Genomic DNA, 18,324 nt, shown 5'->3' with positions numbered 1-18,324 from the left:
TTCCTGAGCTCAGACAAAAATGTGTGAGCTGGAGGCTAAAAACCTGTGCGCTAGCTCACACTATCTCAGAGGGAACACTGGCCACCACCTCCTGTGGCAGTGAATTCCATGTGTTAATCACTCTTTGGGTGAAGAAGTACTTCCTTTTATCTGTTCTAACCCGACTGCTCAGCAATATCATTGAGTGCCCACGAGTTCTTGTATTGTGAGAAAGGGAGAAAAGTACTTCTTTCTCTACCTGCTCTATCCCATGCATAATCTTATAAACCTCGATCATGTCACTCCTCAGTTGTCGATTCTCCAAGCTAAAGAGCCCCAAGCGCTTTAACCTTTCTTCATAGGGAAAGTGTTCCAACCCTTTTATCATTCTAGTTGCCCTTTTCTGCACTTTTCCCAATGCTATAATATCCTTTTTGAGGTGTGGTGACCAGAACTGCACACAGTACATATAAATCAATTAAGATTAAAACATGTAAACAATATAACACTGGATATTCAATATTCCTCAACAGATGATGCTTATACCAGCGATATAGAATCTGCGGTCACTGGAGAGGAGGCAGCCTCTCTTGGTCTTTTATGCACACTTTGTAGACTATTGTTTTCTCTCTCAACACAAGCTTCCTAAGCAATATCTTCAGCCATCTGATGGAAGCATAGACCACCAAAGCAGACTTAATACATTTAGCAGCCTTCAGGGTGCCCCAGGACTCTTTGGTTTCATGTTGCATCTGTACAGACTCATGGGTGTTTTTTTAAACTGTGGCCGGATTTGGCTCCCAGACATTCACTGAATCCCGGCTTTGTCGCCTTTGCTCTTTACATCCTGCCTCCCCAACAGAGACCACGCTGGTATTTCAACCTGCTTAGCAACATCCAACAAACATGAACATAAGAAGAGCCCTGCTGGATCAGACCAGTGGTCCATCTAGTCTAGCATCCTGTCTCTCACAGTGGCCAACCAGTTCCTCTGGACGGCCAACAGCAGGGCATAGAGGCCGAGGCCTTCATAAGATCATAAGAAGAGCCCTGCTGGATCAGACCAGTGGTCCATCTAGTCTAGCATCCTGTCTCTCACAGTGGCCAACCAGTTCCTCTGGACGGCCAACAGCAGGGCATAGAGGCCGAGGCCTTCATAAGATCATAAGAAGAGCCCTGCTGGATCAGACCAGTGGTCCATCTAGTCTAGCATCCTGTCTCTCACAGTGGCCAACCAGTTCCTCTGGACGGCCAACAGCAGGGCATAGAGGCCGAGGCCTTCATAAGATCATAAGAAGAGCCCTGCTGGATCAGACCAGTGGTCCATCTAGTCTAGCATCCTGTCTCTCACAGTGGCCAACCAGTTCCTCTGGACGGCCAACAGCAGGGCATAGAGGCCGAGGCCTTCATAAGATCATAAGAAGAGCCCTGCTGGATCAGACCAGTGGTCCATCTAGTCTAGCATCCTGTCTCTCACAGTGGCCAACCAGTTCCTCTGGACGGCCAACAGCAGGGCATAGAGGCCGAGGCCTTCATAAGATCATAAGAAGAGCCCTGCTGGATCAGACCAGTGGTCCATCTAGTCTAGCATCCTGTCTCTCACAGAGGCCAAGCGGTTCCTCTGGAGGGCCAACAACAGGGCACAGAGGCTGATGCCTTCCCCTGATGTTGCCTCCTGGCTCTGGGATCTAGAGGATTACTGCCTGGACTTGATGAACCATTGGTCTGATCCAGCAGGGCTTATGTTCTTATGAAGGCCTCGGCCTCTATGCCCTGCTGTTGGCCCTCCAGAGGAACTGGCTGGCTACTGTGAGAGACAGGATGCTGGACTAGAAGGACCACTGGTCTGACCTAGTAGGGCGCTTCTTATGTCCATGCCCACTTAGGGGCTCGGGCCTGCCCAGTAATACAGGAGGCAGACGGAAAGATCCTGCAGTGTCCCTGGGCCTCCCAGGGTGGGCAGAGAGCTGGCAGCCAGGATCGGCCTGGCTCTGAGCCCTGCAGTGGCCCCTCTGGGGAGTGGAAGCCGAGGGCGGGGCTATTTTTGCTATTGCATGTACAGCCTCTCAGTTCTAACCTGGGGGAGGGGGGGCGGTTCCCCAAAGGGCTGGTACGTATTATTGATTTCTTTTGCTGGTGCTTTGGAAATGTTATCTGTTAGCCGGTTGAATTAACATCCTCATCTTCTCCCTCCCCCAGGTGATTTGTCGGCGCTGAACTCAGCCCCAGGACCCTCCTTGATTGGCAGCCCCCTGCTCCAGGCCCAGCAGCCCCTCCTGCCCCCCAACCTGCAAGGGCCTTTGGGACTCCAGCTTTTCCAAGGACAGCTGCCCCTCTTAGCAGGCTCCAACCCCCTAGCCTGCCTGCTCCAGAGCTTGCAAGTAAGGGGGTGAGGGTGGGGAGAGAATCTGGCATTGTGGGGGGAGGCATGTCTCGGGGTTTAAAGACAATGCTTACTGAATTCTCTCCTTGGAAGGCATTGACATGTTTTACTCAGAAGTATAAACCAACCTGCCAACCTAGCAGTTCGAAAGCAAGACATTGCAAGTAGATAAATAGGTAGCACTTCGGTGGGAAGGTAACAGCGTTCCGTGCGCCTTGGCGTTTAGTCACGCCGGCCACATGACCACGGAAACGTCTTTGGACAGCGCTGGCTCTTCGGCTTTGAAACGGAGAGGAGCACCGCAGCCCTAGAGTCGGACTCTACTGGCTTTCGAGCAAGGGAACCTTTACCTTTACCTATAAACCAAAAAAGAAATACTGCATTCACATGATGTATTTTGCGATGTTTGACTGCAACGTTTGAGCTTTCTGCAGAGGGAGATTTGACAAGGGTGGGATAATTGTGTGTGTGTGAGCTGCCAACAAGTTGCAGCCAGTTGACGAGAGGTGACTTGCCATTGCCTGGCTCTGAGGGCCAGTTTGGTGTAGTGGTTACGTGTGCGGACTCTAATCTGGGAGAACCGGGTTTGATTCCCCAGTCCTCCACTTGCACCTGGCTGGATGACCTTGGGCAAGCCGTAGTTCTGATTAGAGCTGTTCTTGAAAAAGAGTAGTTTCTGTCAAGAGCTCTCTCAGCCCCACCTAACTCACAAGGGTGTCCTGTTGTGGGGAGGGGAAGGGAAAGGAGTTTGTAAGCCGCTCTGAGACTCCCTTGGGTAGTGAAGGGGGGGGTATAAATCCAATCTCTTCTTCTCTTCTTCATAGCAACCCTAGACTTCCTTAGTGACCTCCCATCCAAGTCCTAACCAGGGCTGACCCTGCTTAGCTTCTGAGATCTGGGGAGACTGGGCTAGCCGGGGCCATCCAGGGCAGGACCCAGGATAATTATTATTCATGTTATCCCTCTAAGGAGCTTGAATGAGCCCACATGCCTCCACCTCCCAGCTTTTCCTGTCAACAGTCCTGTGAGGGCAGGTTACAGATTAGCTCAAGATTATTCAGTGAGCTTTGTTGCAGGGCCCAAACTGTTCCCTCTAAGATGTGGGGTCTTCTGAGCAAAAATTCCACTTTGTGAGCTCCTGGCATTAAAGTTGTGAGCGAGCGATTGGGCTACTGCATACATTAGTTTGCTCTGGAACCATCCTGCCTGAGCTAAGACAAAAATGTGTGAGTCGGAGGCTTAAAAACTGTGAGCTGGCTCACACTAACTCAGCTTAGAGGGATCACTGGTGCCCACTGTTTTAAAAATTTCAGAAAGGGCCCACAGGTTCCACAAGGCCGGGGGGGCTTCTGGGTTAAGAGTGTTGGACTAGGACATCCGGGTTCAAATGCTCATTCGGCCATGAAGCCCCCTCTCTGTCTAACCTACCCTACTGGGTTGTTTGGAGAGGACAAAATGGAGAAGCTTCTTGGTGAACGGGTGGAATAAAAATGTATTTGAATTTCAAGAACATTTTGGAGGAGCCTTTAAATACCCAAGAGTGGGTTGCGTAGGTGTGTGACCTTAGTTTCCAACTTATGGTGACCCTGTGAATGAATGGCCTCCAAAACATCCTGTTGTTAACAACCTTGCTCAGGTTTGCAAAACTGAGGGCCCTCATGGCTTCCTTGACTGAATCGATCCATTTCACGCTGGGTTTTCCTCTTTCCTGCTGCCTTCAGCTTTTCCTAGCAGTCTGGTGTCGTGGTTATGTGCGCGGACTCTAATCTGGGAGAACCGGGTTTGATTCCCCACTCCTCCACTTGCACCTGGCTGGATGACCTTGGGCAAACCATAGTTCTGATAAGAGCTGTCCTTGAAAAAAGAGCAGTTTTTGTCAGAGCTCTCTCAGCCCCACCTACCTCACAGGGTGTCCTGTTGTGGGGAGGGGAAGGGAAAGGAGTTTGTCAGCCTCCTTTGGGTAGTTAAGGACGAGGTATAAATCCAATCTCCTCCTCCTCTTCTTCTCTTCCTCCTCCTTCTCCTCCTTCTTCTCCTTCTTCTTCTTCCTCCTCCTAGCATTATTGTCTTTAACATTGACTCTTGTCTTCTCATGCTGTGATACCCTCAGTTTGGTCATTTGACCTTCCAGGTAGAATTTGGACTCAGGGTAGGTGACATTTTAATGGATTTCTCTTCTTTGTTTTTGCCAGCTGAGCTCTGGATTTGGCGCCCCAGAGAAGCCAGTGCTACCGAGCGAAGCTCCAGCCCCCGTTCTGCCCAGTGTTCCCCCCACACCAGAGACAGAGGCCGGCCACAGCACTGTGTTGCCCCCCTGCATGGACACTGCCCCCACAAGTGCCTTAGAGATACCCAGCATCCTCGAGCCAGCCAGGCAAGGACCGCAGGAGGCCCCTCTGGGGCAGGAGGCCACTGGCTCCCACTCCCCCCTGAAGCGACCCCGCCGTAGCTCAGAAGAGCTGAACGGGGACTCGGGCAACAGCCTCCCACGTGGACCGGGGCGAGGCGGCAAGTCTGGACGGCGCGGCGGAGGGCGGGGCAGGGGCAGACGGCACTTCAACGGTCAGCTTCCGGATTTGGGCGTGGGGCACCCGTCCCATCCTGCCTGGCGCTGCAATGGAGAGATGGTGGCCAGCAGCGCAGACAGCCAAGCGGGGGCATTTGCGGTGCAGGAGATCAAGGTAGGTCAGGTGCCAGAACACAAGATGAAGATGGGCACAAAGCGAGTTTCTCTTGAGAGATCCGCCTCCGTGTTCCGAGGCAGCCGACCTCTGGTTTCTAGGTGCTTTTAGGACAAATGGGATCATGGTACCCTCATGAGTGTTTGGGAGCTTCCTCAGCTTATCCAGCTAGCCTGACCTGGAAACAGGCCCATAAGCCAGGATTTGGTTGCTTGTGGGGCAAATTTTTTTCTGGTGAGGCTGCCATTATCTGCCATTATTTTTCTGTCTGTCTCTAAACAACTGAACGTTTACATAATAATAAGGACAATAATACTACTAATAAATTAAATTAAATGCAGCACAAACACCCCCCACAACAGCCACCCCAGTCACAAATGAAATGCAAAAAACCCCCAAAAACCCTCCCTTCCCCTCCCTAAAGCAATGAAATCCCTTACCAATTTCAGAAAGAAATCCTGTGGGGCTGGCCCTTTAAGGAAGGGGGCAGAGCCCCCAATAGCCCCACTGTAGCTATGGGCCAGTCTAGAAACAGATTCTTGGACTCTACAGGCCTAATTTGAGGCCTCTTCCTCTCCTCAGAAAGACCTCACTAAGAGTTTATTTTCCAGCCTGCAGCTGTGTTTTAACAGCTCTTAGAGTCCACCGTGGCACCTTCTAGACCAGTGTTTCCCAGCCTGTGGGTCAGCACCCAAAAGTGGGTCATGAAGCCTCTGAAAGCAGGTCATGGGCCAGCTCTCCTTAATGGCCACCATGCCCTTTCCATAGCTCTTTTGTATCTTGGAAGCCCAGCTCTGGCCTTGGAAACAGTGTCTTCCATTACTTTACTTCTTCACTGTTGATCAGGTGAAACCTATCCTGATGGGCACTAGAGTGAGCTTCTTAGAATCTGAGGGGAGATGAGAGGAAGGAGGAAGTGGACTCAGAGGATGGAGTGTAACCTCCATACGCAAAGGAGGTTGGAATGCCACTTGCTTGGGGTTCATAGTGGGGGCAGCTGCACCCTTTGTGCGATGTTTGTTGGTTTCTCAAAAACATCTGGTTGGACACTGCAGAAAGTGGAATGCTGGACTAGATGGATGCAAATGTCATCATTTGCCTAGGGCACTAAAAAAACTTGGCCTAGCCTTGGATGAATCACCATGCCAAATACATTTGGACTGGTGGTTCACCATACTGAGAAGATTGGGAATCACTGTTCTAGACTAACTGGCCATTGATCTTGTGCTTCTTCCCCATTTTCATATTAGATAAGGGGGGGGGTGACGTGATTGGAGATGCTAACTCTCATCAGCCCCTTCTTGATCAAAAACAAGAGAGGGGAAAAAACCTAATGACCAATGACCAGTTAGTCTAGGAGCCACTGTGGTCTGTAGCAGCTGTGGTTTAGATATGCGGAGATTTTTGTAGAGATCAGAGAAGGACTGATACAAGAGAATTGTGTGGTCTACTCAACTCTGTTGGGCTTTCAACAGCAATATACATTCAAAGTGACATCTTTAGTGACAATATTGATCCCCTTATACTCCCCCCTGTACCTGCCCCAAAGAAACTGTTTCTCGTTTAGATAGCGTATCTTGATATGTCAGCTTTTCTAACTTTTATACCTTTTGTAATCTACTTAAAAAAAGAAACCCAAAACACCAGAACCCCTATGGTCCACTACTGCATGTTCCATTTGCAAAACAAGAGGTTCTCTAGACAATTAAGATGTAATTAATTTATGTTTAAAAGATCCTGAATATACACTCTATTAGGGATGGGCACGAACCAGGAAAATGGAGGTTCGTCTTGATTTGTGGTTCGGGAGGTCACACGAACCACCATGAAACTTCATGAGCCTCTCCATTTACCAAACCGGATCGTTTTGTGAAGTTTGTGGTGCATCAGAATGGAAGGGGGGGCCTCCCCAAGACCAGCAGAATGGGGGGAGGAGATCTTGCAAAGGCCATTTAAAGGGAATGTTCGCAAGAGTGAAGTCCAAGCGGTGAGTTCACCCAGAAGTGAGTGAATTCGCTGCTTGGACTTCACTCTCATGCGGCGCGGCTTGCAAAAGCCATTTAAAGGCTGGTGAAGTCCAAGTGGTGAGTTCACCTGGAAGTGGGTAAACTCACTGCTTGGACTTCACTCACACACGAATCACTGACACAAACCACACGAACCTCCGTGAAAAACATGAAGGTCTGTTGTGGGCGCGATCGCACGACCCTTGGCTCACGTACCACAAACTAAGCCGATTTTGTCACGAAATTAGGTTTTTGAGTCAGTTCGTGCCCATCCTTATACTCTACCTTAAAGAAGCGCCTTGCTGGATCATCCTTCTTTGCAAGATTCCCAGGAACTAGAAGGGTAGTTGGTGGACTACCTGTTGACTTGCTACACAACACTGTTCTGTATAGATTTTCAAAGGGTCCTTCCACAAGATCTTGGACAAAGATAGCATTCCAGAACACCTTGTTTAATTACACTGACAGCTTCTTCTTTTAGAGAACTTTGATCTCTCTCTATAGAACCATCTTATCAGTTACAGAGAATGACGCAGTAGAAAAGAGCAAGAGTCCAGTAGCACCTTAAGTAAAGGTAAAGGTTCCCTTGCTCGAAAGCCAGTCGAATCTGACTCTAGGGTTGCGGTGCTCATCTCCATTTCAAAGCCGAAGAGCCAGTGCTGTCCGAAGACGTTTCCGTGGTCATGTGGACGGCATGACTAAACACCAAGGCGCACGGAACGCTGTTACCTTCCCACCGAAGTGCTACCTATTTATCTACTTGCAATGTCTTGCTTTCGAACTGCTAGGTTGGCAGGAGCTGGAACTAGAGGCGGGAGCTCACTCCGTCATGCGGCACACTCGGGTCTCGAACTGCTGAACTACTGACCTTCCACAGCCTGCAGTTCAGCGTCTTAACCACTTGAGCCACCGCAGCTCCTTAAAGATTAACAACATTTGTGGCAGGGTATGAGCTTCCGTGAGTCACTGCTCACTTCTTCAGATTTTGTTAGTCTTTAAGGCACTATTGGACTCTTGCTCTTTTCTACTGCTACAGACGGACTAACACAGTCATCCATCTCGATCTGTCTCCAGAGAATTATGTGGTAGCATTCTGGACCAGACCACTGCAAATGTGGAGAGTGGCAGTTTGGAATTCTGCCCCCCACCCCCACCCCCGTTCCCTAGTGCTCAAGAACTTCGTGCATGTAGAAGACTCACATCTTAGGGAGGACAGTTGAACAGTAGCTCTTCCCTTCCTGTGTTATGGAGACCTTTTAATGCCCCTAGACAGGAATGTCTGCTTTCAGTCTGGAGTGACGCAAGTACAGGAAACATTCTGCCACTCGAGTCTGCTCTGTTTATAAATTGGCCCTTGTAGAAATGGCTCTTCGGGGTCCCTGGGGAGTAAGGAACAGTTGAAAGGAGTAGCTGGAGGAGGAACCCAGACTGGCAACCCCTTTGGGCCCCTTGTAAAGGGTGACTCTGGGGTATGGATTAATTGACCAGTCACTTGGGACTTACAGTAAATCGCTTTTGCAAGGAGAAGACAGTGCCCATCTTCACCTTCTTTCCATCGTACTTCTTGCAGGGCCCTCCTGGAAGGCGACCATCCCGACGTGGCCGGAGAAGGAAAAGCAGGTGAGCGTCCCTTGCCCACCAGGGGAATGGGGCCCATGAAGGGCGGATGGCAAAAGCTGAAGCCAAAACGGGTGATTAAGAGGGCCTGTGGCTCGGTGGGAGAGTGTCTCCTTGTTGTGCAGACAGCCCCAGGTTCAATCCCTGACCTCGCCAATTAAAGAATGATCACACAACAGGTGATGTGAAGGACCTCCACCTGTGACCCTAAAGAGATGCTGCCAGTCAGACAGTATTTATTTAGGAAGTTCATTTACTTTGACAGACCAAAAGTCTGACTCTATATAAGGCCATTTTATGTTATTAGCAGGTATCCCTCGCCATTGCAAACTTTCAATGCCACCCCTAAATCCCCAGTGTTTAGTTGGCTTCTCTTCTGATTAATCCTCCCTTGGTTTCTGCAGCGGTCCCCGGCCTAGCACCCGAACTGAGCCTACACGGATCCGGGGTCCCAGCGCAGATCCGGGGCCCAGCCCATTGGTAAGTGCCAGAGAGGAGGGATGCTCGAAAGAGAGCATGGGCGTGCATGATTCAACCTTGTTTCAAAAGGTTCAGTAACTAAAATGAGGTGGGGGGGGGCCTTCATTCACAGTGTCTTCCTAGATGGTTGGGGGATTGCTATGTAGGACGTAGAGCGTTTCCTGAACTCGCTTGTGAGCATGGCAACAAAGAAGGTGGAGGAACAGAGTTGAAACCCATTTGCTGACCCCTGCAATATCTGCTAAAAAATGGCCCATTCGGTCTTCTCAACTTGCCTGAGCCCTGCTGTTTCAGGGCTAAATTTTGGCTTAAGTCCCCGCCCTCTTGTGATAAAACATAGAAGTTGAAAACTACGTACGTGGGAATGGCCAGCTACTTGGGAATCTATCTGACCCTTGCCAACACTGTTCCCTCTAAGCCGAGTTAGTGTGAGCTAGCTCACAGTTTTTTAGCCTCCAGCTCAAAGATTTTTGTTTTCGCTCAGGAACGATGGCTCCAGAGCAAACTAATTGGTGCTGTAGCCAAATTGTGTGCTCACAACTTTAATGCCAGCAGCTCACAAAGTAGAATTTTTGCTCACAAGACTCCACAGCTTAGCGGGAACATTGCTTGCCAATACTGCTGTCAGGGTGAGTCTTCCCTGGAACAAGCGGTGTTGCTTGCAGATATGCAAGAATTCACATATTTATCTCAAATACTTATGCCCCCCACCCATGCTGCTAGCTGACCTTTAACCCTTTCTCCCCTCTTTAGGTTGACTACACTGTTGTGCGGCGGCCACGGCCCGGCCGGCCGGCCAAAAACAGGAGGAGGAAACTGCCGACCTAGTAGCACCGCTGGAACCGAGGGGGCTTCCACCACTGTCGACATCAAAGCAAACAGAGCCTTAGGACATCCCACCAGCTTCCATCTCTCCCCTCCCACCCTGCCTCTCCGATTCATCTCTGCTGCCCAGCCCCTGTGTTGCACACGTGCCTGGGTGGGATGGGGGGGGGGCGTGAAGGGAAGTTCCAGCCGGGTGGAGGTGCCGTTGCTGCTGCTGGGCCCTTGGCGCCTTAGCCATGAATGTGTTGTAGCTTCACCAGTTGCCTGGGTCCTGAATCTCTCCCAGGGGCACCCCTGAAAGCACAAGGTGCGGCTCTGCTCTTAGCATTATCTGGGGGGGGTAGGGGAAGGGCAAAAGGGGCACCAGAGCTGGACACACCCATAGCACTTCGGGAAGCCATTTTTGCAGCACTCAGGGTGGGGGGGGGGAGCGGGCGGCCTTCTTTGCCTCCACCACCCTGGCTTGCAAATCTCCCCCCCCCCCGGTTAGCCCCCCCCCCCCGCCGCTTGGTCTCAGAACCTCTGCAGGAGTAGCAAGGGCTGCGCGCTCCGGGAAGGGGCGATCTCTGCCCTTTCGCTTCCCACCTTACCTCAGACCCGTGTGCGCCGCAGCACCCGGGTAAGAACCGGCTCAGGGTTTAATACAAGAAATCGGTCTCGTTCTCCCACCCACCCTGCCACCCCCGCTCCTCTCCTGCCTCGCCAAATACCCACACGCAAAATAACTTCTGGCCTCAGCGCTAAAGGTACAAAGCAATAAGGAGAATAAGCCACACTCGCTCAGGGAGGACCCGCTCCCATTGATAGCTCGGCAACTCAGCCCACCCCCGTCCCACAATACTGTCTTCCCGCACCGCCATTAATAAGCCACTAGGACTGAGTGGCATTAAGGAAAAGCCTGGAGGGTGGAACGATCTGCTTCCTCCATGGCTCCATGTAGGGCCCTGTGATTGGTAGGACCTCAAATGGGAACCTGCTCACCCGGTCTCCGCTGCATGTCCTCTTCTGCCCCTGCTCTCCCCCCCACCCCCAATGCAATTCTCAAAAGAATGCTCAGGTCATAATCCTTGAAGGGATGGGGGAGGTTTAGGAGGAGAAGTTTGTACTTGGGAGTATAAATGGATCCAGCTTGGTCAGAGCAACCCCTCCTTCATCTGCTTGTCCCTCCCCCGCCCCCCAAACACCGCACACACACACACTACAATCCTCTCATCTCTGAAAGACCAAAATGCTCCACCCTTCCCCCCTGGTTGCGACTCTCAAAAGCATTATGCAAAAGCACTGTGTAGATACTGTACAGGTTGCGCTGTCCTTCCCCCCCGCCCCCGCACTTCAACCAACCAACCAACCAACTTCGGCCTTTGTTTTTGTATAAAGAAGAAGAAAAAAGGAATGGGGGAAAATATTTTCCTTTTTGAGCTTAAATTTTGTTTTGTAAAAAAAAAAATTTACACAATTGTGAATTGTAGCTTTTCTATGGGAGCGACTTTTAATTTAACAGATGAAAATATTTTGACGCTTAGATTGAAGTTACTGTTTCTTTATTTGTTTATTTTTTGGGGTGTGTGTTTTGTATCAAGTATTAAAATATGTATTTAAAAGAAGAGGCTGACAGGATTTGGTCTTGCCGGGGTCTCTACTCAATGGACCATTCAGGGGGATTTTTTTATCCTCTTTGTAAGAAGTTAAAGGTAAAGGTTTCCCTTGCTCGAAAGCCAGTCGAATCCGACTCTAGGGTTGTGGTGCCGGCCCGCCGGTGCTCATCTCCGTTTCAAAGCCGAAGAGCCAGCGCTGTCCGAAGACGTTTCCGTGGTCATGTGGCCTGCATGACCAAGGCACACAGAACGCTGTTACCTTCCCACCGAAGTGGTACCTATTTATCTACTTGCAATTTCTTGCTTTCACACTGCTAGGTCGGCAGGAGTGTAAGAAGTTACAGGTTGGGAAATTGTGGGGGTGACAGTTAAGGGGGGGATCTTGTTGGCCCTGCTGATCTTCGCAGTCCCTTATCATGTGAACTCTCTTCCTACCCATTCCATTTTTAATCTTGCCCCCTTGTCCAAGGCAGGGTTCCCCAACATGGTGCCTGTGGGCACCGCAGCACCCACTGCCGCTTTTCCTGGTTCCCACCAAGTGTCTTTAGAAAGTGAACGGGGTTAGCTGGGGCCTTTGCCCAGCAAAGCTGCTTCTTGGCTGTGCAGATTTTTCAAAACCTTTTGGCAGCAGCTGCCACCACAACACAAGGATCTCCAATGTGTGCCTGAAGGTAAGCTGCAGTGACCATTTTGGCTCAGCCTCCTGAGGTAGCCATTTTGTGGCTGTGCCTGCCACAGTATGTCAGATTTCCAAAGGTGCCTGAGGGCTAAAAAAAGGTTGGGGGGGCCCTGCGCCAAGGAGTCTGAGGTGGCTTACGTGGTTTCCCCCCTTTGAGTGAAATGGGGGGGGGGACTGCTCCAAGGTGTGCTTTGTGACCAATTCCAGATTTGTATTCCCCAGTCCTAGTCCAACCCTAACCCCCTGGGCACACAACATATGGCCCAGGGCTGGAAGCCGGTTGTCAAATAGTGAGACCAAATGGAGACTGAAGGGTTAAACCCTCTCTCCCTTCCCTGGAGAATCCCAAGTCAAATTACGGTTGCATGAGCCTGCAATTTAATTACAAAGTGAGATGCTGGTCTTCAACTCATCTGTTTCAGTTCTAAAGGCTGCTGATTCCTCTAGTGTCTCAGGCCCCTGAAATTCATGGGGCAAGACCTAGTGATATCCTGTTTCCACAGTATGTCCCACTAAGTTCCAATCGTCAGTTCTGGCCCAAGTAACTGTTTTGAGTTGTGTACCCCTTAGGGGTGTGCATTCGGTAAAATTGAACCACCACCACCACCCCCAAATTTCTTTTCGGTATTTTGGCAAGTTGAATCAGAATCTCTGATCTGATTCAGTTGCCGAATACAGAATGCAGAATAAAAGCTGAAACTATTCAGCTTTTATTCTGCATTGCCGAATACAGGCTTGGGGGGGTTAAACTTTAAAGGGCTGCACTTACCTTCTCTTTCCTGCTCTTTGCTCTGCTTTGCAGAAGGGGGGAGGGGGAAGAGGGAATGTATATACAGCCAATCACTGCAATGTATTTGCAAATGGCATTGCAGCTTGAAGGCTGTAGTTGCTGCTGGCTTTATACGTGAAGCCTAACTACTAGCTTGCTTTCCCAGGGACAGGAGGGGGGAGGAGCACTGGCCAATAGAATTACAGGTAAGGATGGGCACACTGCTCTTTGGTCAATCACAGGTTTGGTCTTTTTTGAAATTCTTCTGTGTATTGCTGTTGTGATGATTCTGTGCTTCAGTTGACATCAGTCCTCCTGTTGAGCTGGCATTTGCCACAATGGCACTGGGTTCAGCTAGTAGGTTGGCACTGGATTCTGTTGATAAGTAGGTTGGCACTGGGTTCTGCTACTGGGCACTAGCCCTAGAACATTGCACTGGCTCTGCTGCTGGCCTTGCAAATATGCCCCCTTCAGAGATTCTCAGATTGGATCTTAGTCCTGTTGGGTTTTGGCACTGCCACAGTGGCAGTGATTCTGGTGGACATATTGCCCTGGTTCTGCTGCTGGCCCTGCAAGCATCCACCCTCACTTAGTTTCTACTGCAGAGTTTCGCTGGGAGAAACTGCTGGGTGGTGGTTTTATCTGCCTGCCTTTGGGAAACAATGGAGGATGGGGGCACCTTCTTCGGATGCCTCTAGAATTGGAGCCCCTGGTCCAAACCTTTCCAAACTTGGGGGTTCTTTTGGGGAGAGGCTCCAGTAACTACAGTACACATTTTGTGCCTCTACCTCAACCCCCCTCCCCCCCAGCCCTCTGAAGACTCCTTAGAAGATTTTGCCATTGACTACAATGGACCCATAGGATATAATAGAGCCGAATGTTTTCGGTATTCCCGAATATTTCCAGATGTACCAATACATTACCAGTACTGGTATTTGGGTATATTCGGAAATACCAAAAAAAATTCAGCTTCATTACACCCGAATCCGAAAAAAGCTGAATTTTCTCCCTGCACATCCCTAGTACCCCCTCCCCCCGCTCTAACCACTGCAGCACCATCCACTGACTTCAAAGGAGCCCCAACTGCCAGCCTGTACAAAGAACAAATGCTATTTCTGGATTCAGACATGGGCTGATACTCCTAAGCAGCTATAGCTTTCCAAAGTGTTTCGTACACATCTAAGTAATCTTTACAGCAGACCTATAAAGGTGGGTCAGGATTGTGATCATCACACATCCTCCAAGGACTTTAGACATTAGTGACTCCAGCAGTTCTTTTTATTCCTTCAGCCTGTGATCCTTCTAGTCAATCTCATATTTTCCTCTTTCCTTCTCTTCGCTCCACCCCATTTTTAACCAACGCCCTCTGATTCCTTTGGGTACCTTAATCTTAGAAACACAGCTATCAACAAACAGGGAAATATGCATTCCTGAATAAGTAGCAGGGTTTGAGTTTCCCTGGCACCAATCACGACTCAGGAATGCAACAGAGCCGCTCCACATTTTTCTGGGCCGGGTGCTTGTCGATTGGAAGCTGTTCTGGATTCTGGTTCAGGAGGGAGAATGTTGTTGGATTTTTATTACTATCCTATGGTCCTACTACATGACGACAGCTGCCCTGAGGACTCTTTGGAGGCAAACAGCAGGGAGAGTAAGCCAGAAGAACACCATAAGTATGACCACTCACCACAGCCTAACTAGGTTTCTTTTTTTCACATGTCTGCATACAAGTATCAAGGGCCACACGCCTGTCGAACTTCACAGGCGTGCAGAAACCAATTTCGGCGCCAGTGCAAATCTGTACCAAACCAGATTATTAGGACCGTGGGGAGCTGCTATGAAGTGGTTTGAGCTGGCCAACAAGGAAATCCTCCCCTCCTCATATGATGAGATGTAAATTACCAGTAATCTTGGTGGTGGGAAGGGCTGTCAAGCCGTAGCTGACTTATGGTGACTCTGTGGGGGTTTTCAAGGCAAAAGACATTCAAAGCTGGTTTGCCATGGCCTGCCTCCAAATCATGAGCCTTGGAGGTCTCCCATCCAAATACTGACCAGGGCTAACCCTGCTTAGCTTCTGAGATATGGTCAGATCAGGCTAGCCTGGGCTACAATAGCCTGGGCTATGCAGGTCAGGGCACCAGTGATCTTCGGAGCTATTTAAAGTGGATTTTATAGTTTTTCCTGTAAGATGGAGAGTAGAAAGAGTGAGTTTGGTGTAGTGGTTAGGAGCGCAGACTCTAATCTGGGAGAACCAGGTTTGATTCCCCACTCCTCCACTTGCAGCTGCTGGTGTGACCTTGGCTCAGTTAGAAGGTCTTTCACAGCTGTTCTCTCACAAGCAGTTCTCAAAAGAATTCTCTCACCTCACAGGGTGTCTGTTGTGGGGAGCTCATTAGCAGATGCTAATGAGCTACGGGGCTATTAGCACATGCCACGCCCGCTGACATCACCGGAAGTGATGGCAGAAGGGGAAGCAAAGGGGGGGGAGACATCTTCAAAAGCCTCCCCTTCCCTTCCCCAGCTGACCTGCAGTGGCGGTGCAATCTTTCCATTGTGTTCTGTGGGCCATAGAATACAATGGAAAGATCGTGCTGCCGCTGTGGCGCAACTCCGTAGAGAAGGAGTGCGGGGGCAGGCAGCTGGGGGCGGGGCTTGCCACCACTGCCATTTCTGCCCGCTCCTGGGCTGCCGGAGCTGTGCTGTGGCGTGCTCCGGCCCCAAATGACCCCTGGTTGTGGAGAGGGGAAAGGAGATTGTAAGCTGCTCTGAGACTCCTTCGGGTAGTGAAGGGTAGGGTATAAATCCAATCTCTTCTTCTTTTGTGTGGCTCCCTGACCTCCCCGGAGCAAAACTGGGTCAAGGCAGATAAGGACTGAAGTTCAGAGAGGAATCGCAGTAGGGTACAGGAAGGACAGCCAAGCACCAAGAGACAAGCCACTCCTTGTCTCCAAAAGACCCGGTACACAACAGTAAGCATAAGTGTTTAATGACAGTAAATAATTATACACCAATACAATAGGCCTCCATGCCAGGTTGAGGGATAACAATGTCTTTCTTAGCCAGAGGCACCTAGGCCAAGCAATGAATGCAACTCCCCTGGAGGTTCTGCGCAGATGGGGTCCCTCCCGAGCCACAGCCCCTCCCTCCCGTGGGGACGCAGCATGGTCTTCTGCCATCAGCATCACCATGGGGGCAGCAAACGCTGGAAGAAGGGAGGAGAGGGGGCAGCGCTCCTCCTCCTGAAAACCAAGGAGCACTCAGTCCGCCGGCCTGCATGAAGGCTGAACTCCTGCTAAGAGCGCGCAAGAAAAGGGTACAGAGGTAGGGAAGGGACGGAGCAGTTAGTGCTGATTTTGACCAGGGGGCAAACCCATTTCTGCCCGGTCTCGGTAGATTGAGTTAAGGGGGGTTCATTTAGTGAGCTTCTGCACTCGAGCATTCAGGTTGGCAAAGTTGTCCTCGATGGCAGTGAGGTTGTCCTTCATGGTCTTCTGAACCTAGGGAGAGAAACATGGAGAACGGTCAGCGGTGTGCAAACCAGGGATCTACTGCCCACTACCCGCCAATGCTAAATGATTCTGAAGGGTGGTTAGCGAGCAAGAAATGCACTAAGGGTTGTGACTAAAAATATAATTCTGACCCAAGACAGTCCAAATTCTGCTCCATCTATACATTATGCAGTCTGAGCAAATACTCATAATGGGCTCTTATTTCATATACATGCTTTCCCCCCAATGTTGCTGTTTCTGCTAGTCATGGGGTGGTGGTGGTGGATCCTGTAACCTTCACCACAAAACACAAGCATTGTGGTTGAAGAGAACCCTCAGAAAGCAACACTGACAAGATTTCAAGCATATCTTCAGAGTCACAACTTGGGCTAGAACCTCTCCTTTTTAATGAAAAACTGATCTTCCCAGGAAAGGAATGATGTGCTCAATACCGTGTTCTGCACTATAAAAAAATGCTCCTCGCCCTGAGCTGGATAGCCCAGGCAAGCCCGATCTTGCCAGATCTTGGAAGCTAAGCAGGTTCGACTCTAGCAAGTACTTGGATGGGAGACCTCCTTGAAATTCCAGCAGTCAGGAGGAAGGGGCAGGCTTTATTCAGCCACCTCTCTGAATATCCTCCAGGTCCCCAGTAGGTGTCAGTCAACAGAGGTCACCATGACTTCCAAGTGCATGCATACTCACACACTCACACACACACACACACACATATGAAAAAATACAAAATAAAAAAACCCAACAACAACCAAAAAAGCTCCTGCAGAATCATAGCATGCATGCACTTGCCCTGGAAAGACGCGCTCTGAAAACAGGTTACACTCAAACACTACTGCAGTCAATGGTCACTCATAGGCCTTAAAGCTTTTTTCATGCTAGCTCCCATTGTGGTATCTGGTAGCAACAAATTCCAAAGCTCCATCGTGTACATGTAGGAAGCAGTCATTTGCTTGTTTTAAAGCTGAAGCTTGTGTAGGCAGATGTGCACACTCTGCAAGAGAAATTGTGTTGCTTTCCTAAGTGTGCGCTATGTCAGTTCACATGCCCATGGGGCTGGAGGGTAGGGGAGCAGTTAGCTGGGGCAGATTGGCAGGCAAGCAGGGGTTCAGCTGGGCCTCCTGATTCCCTCTCCAAGTGCATGAGCGCTTTGAGAGCCACGGCACAAGAAACCCTGGCTCTGCCTAGCAATTTAGTGATATTAGGAAAGGGACTGAAAATAAAACGGCCAATATGATAATGCCCCTGCATACAACGTCCCTGCAATGGTCGTGTACATATAGGAAGCAGTAATTTGCTTGTTTTAAAGCTGAAGCTTGTGTAGGCAGATGTGCACACTCTGCAAGAAATTGTGTTGCTTTCCTAAGTGTGCGCTATGTCAGTTCACATGCCCATGGGGCTGGAGGGTAGGGGAGCAGTTACCTGGGACAGATTGGCAGGCAAGCAGGGGTTCGTCTGGGCCTCCTGATTCCCTCTCCAAATGCATGAGAGCCACAGCACAGGAAACCCTGGCTCTGCCTAGCAATTCAGTGATATTAGGAAAGGGACTGAAAATAAAACGGCAGATATTATAATGCCCCTGCATACAACGTCCCTGCAATGGTGCAGCCTCATTTGGAATAGGGTGTACAGCTCTGGTTACCATACCTCAAAAAGGAAAATGCAGAGCCGGGAAAAATACAGAAGAGGGCAACCAAAATGTTTAGGGGGCTGGAGCACCTTCTCAATGAGGAAAGGCTGAAGAGTCTGGAACTTTTCAGTTTAGAAAAGAGATGACAATGGGGGGGGGGACACATCATAGGGGGTTATA

At 50.0% G+C, this 18,324-nt stretch overlaps 2 protein-coding genes across 2 annotated transcripts in view; one reads left to right on the top strand and one right to left on the bottom strand.

The window, feature by feature from the left end:
* The window catches only part of MBD6 (methyl-CpG binding domain protein 6), a 39,320-nt gene extending 28,972 nt beyond the window's left edge, over positions 1-10,348 (top strand). Inside the window, exons 8-12 of the mRNA XM_015421359.1 lie at positions 2,179-2,360; positions 4,555-5,043; positions 8,620-8,669; positions 9,071-9,146; positions 9,900-10,348. Coding sequence (XP_015276845.1) covers positions 2,179-2,360; positions 4,555-5,043; positions 8,620-8,669; positions 9,071-9,146; positions 9,900-9,974 — 872 coding nt within the window. The 3' untranslated portion in view covers positions 9,975-10,348. The remainder of the gene's footprint in view (positions 1-2,178; positions 2,361-4,554; positions 5,044-8,619; positions 8,670-9,070; positions 9,147-9,899) is intronic.
* A 5,690-nt stretch (positions 10,349-16,038) lies between these two features.
* Positions 16,039-18,324, bottom strand: part of DCTN2 (dynactin subunit 2) — a 192,363-nt gene continuing 190,077 nt past the window's right edge. The window contains exon 13 of the mRNA XM_015421357.1: positions 16,039-16,511. Coding sequence (XP_015276843.1) covers positions 16,425-16,511 — 87 coding nt within the window. The 3' untranslated portion in view covers positions 16,039-16,424. The remainder of the gene's footprint in view (positions 16,512-18,324) is intronic.

Source organism: Gekko japonicus, unplaced genomic scaffold, assembly GCF_001447785.1.
Source record: "Gekko japonicus isolate JY-2015 unplaced genomic scaffold, Gekko_japonicus_V1.1 scaffold599, whole genome shotgun sequence".
Taxonomy (NCBI): Eukaryota; Metazoa; Chordata; class Lepidosauria; order Squamata; family Gekkonidae; genus Gekko; species Gekko japonicus.
This window is presented reverse-complemented; position numbering and strand designations above follow the sequence as displayed.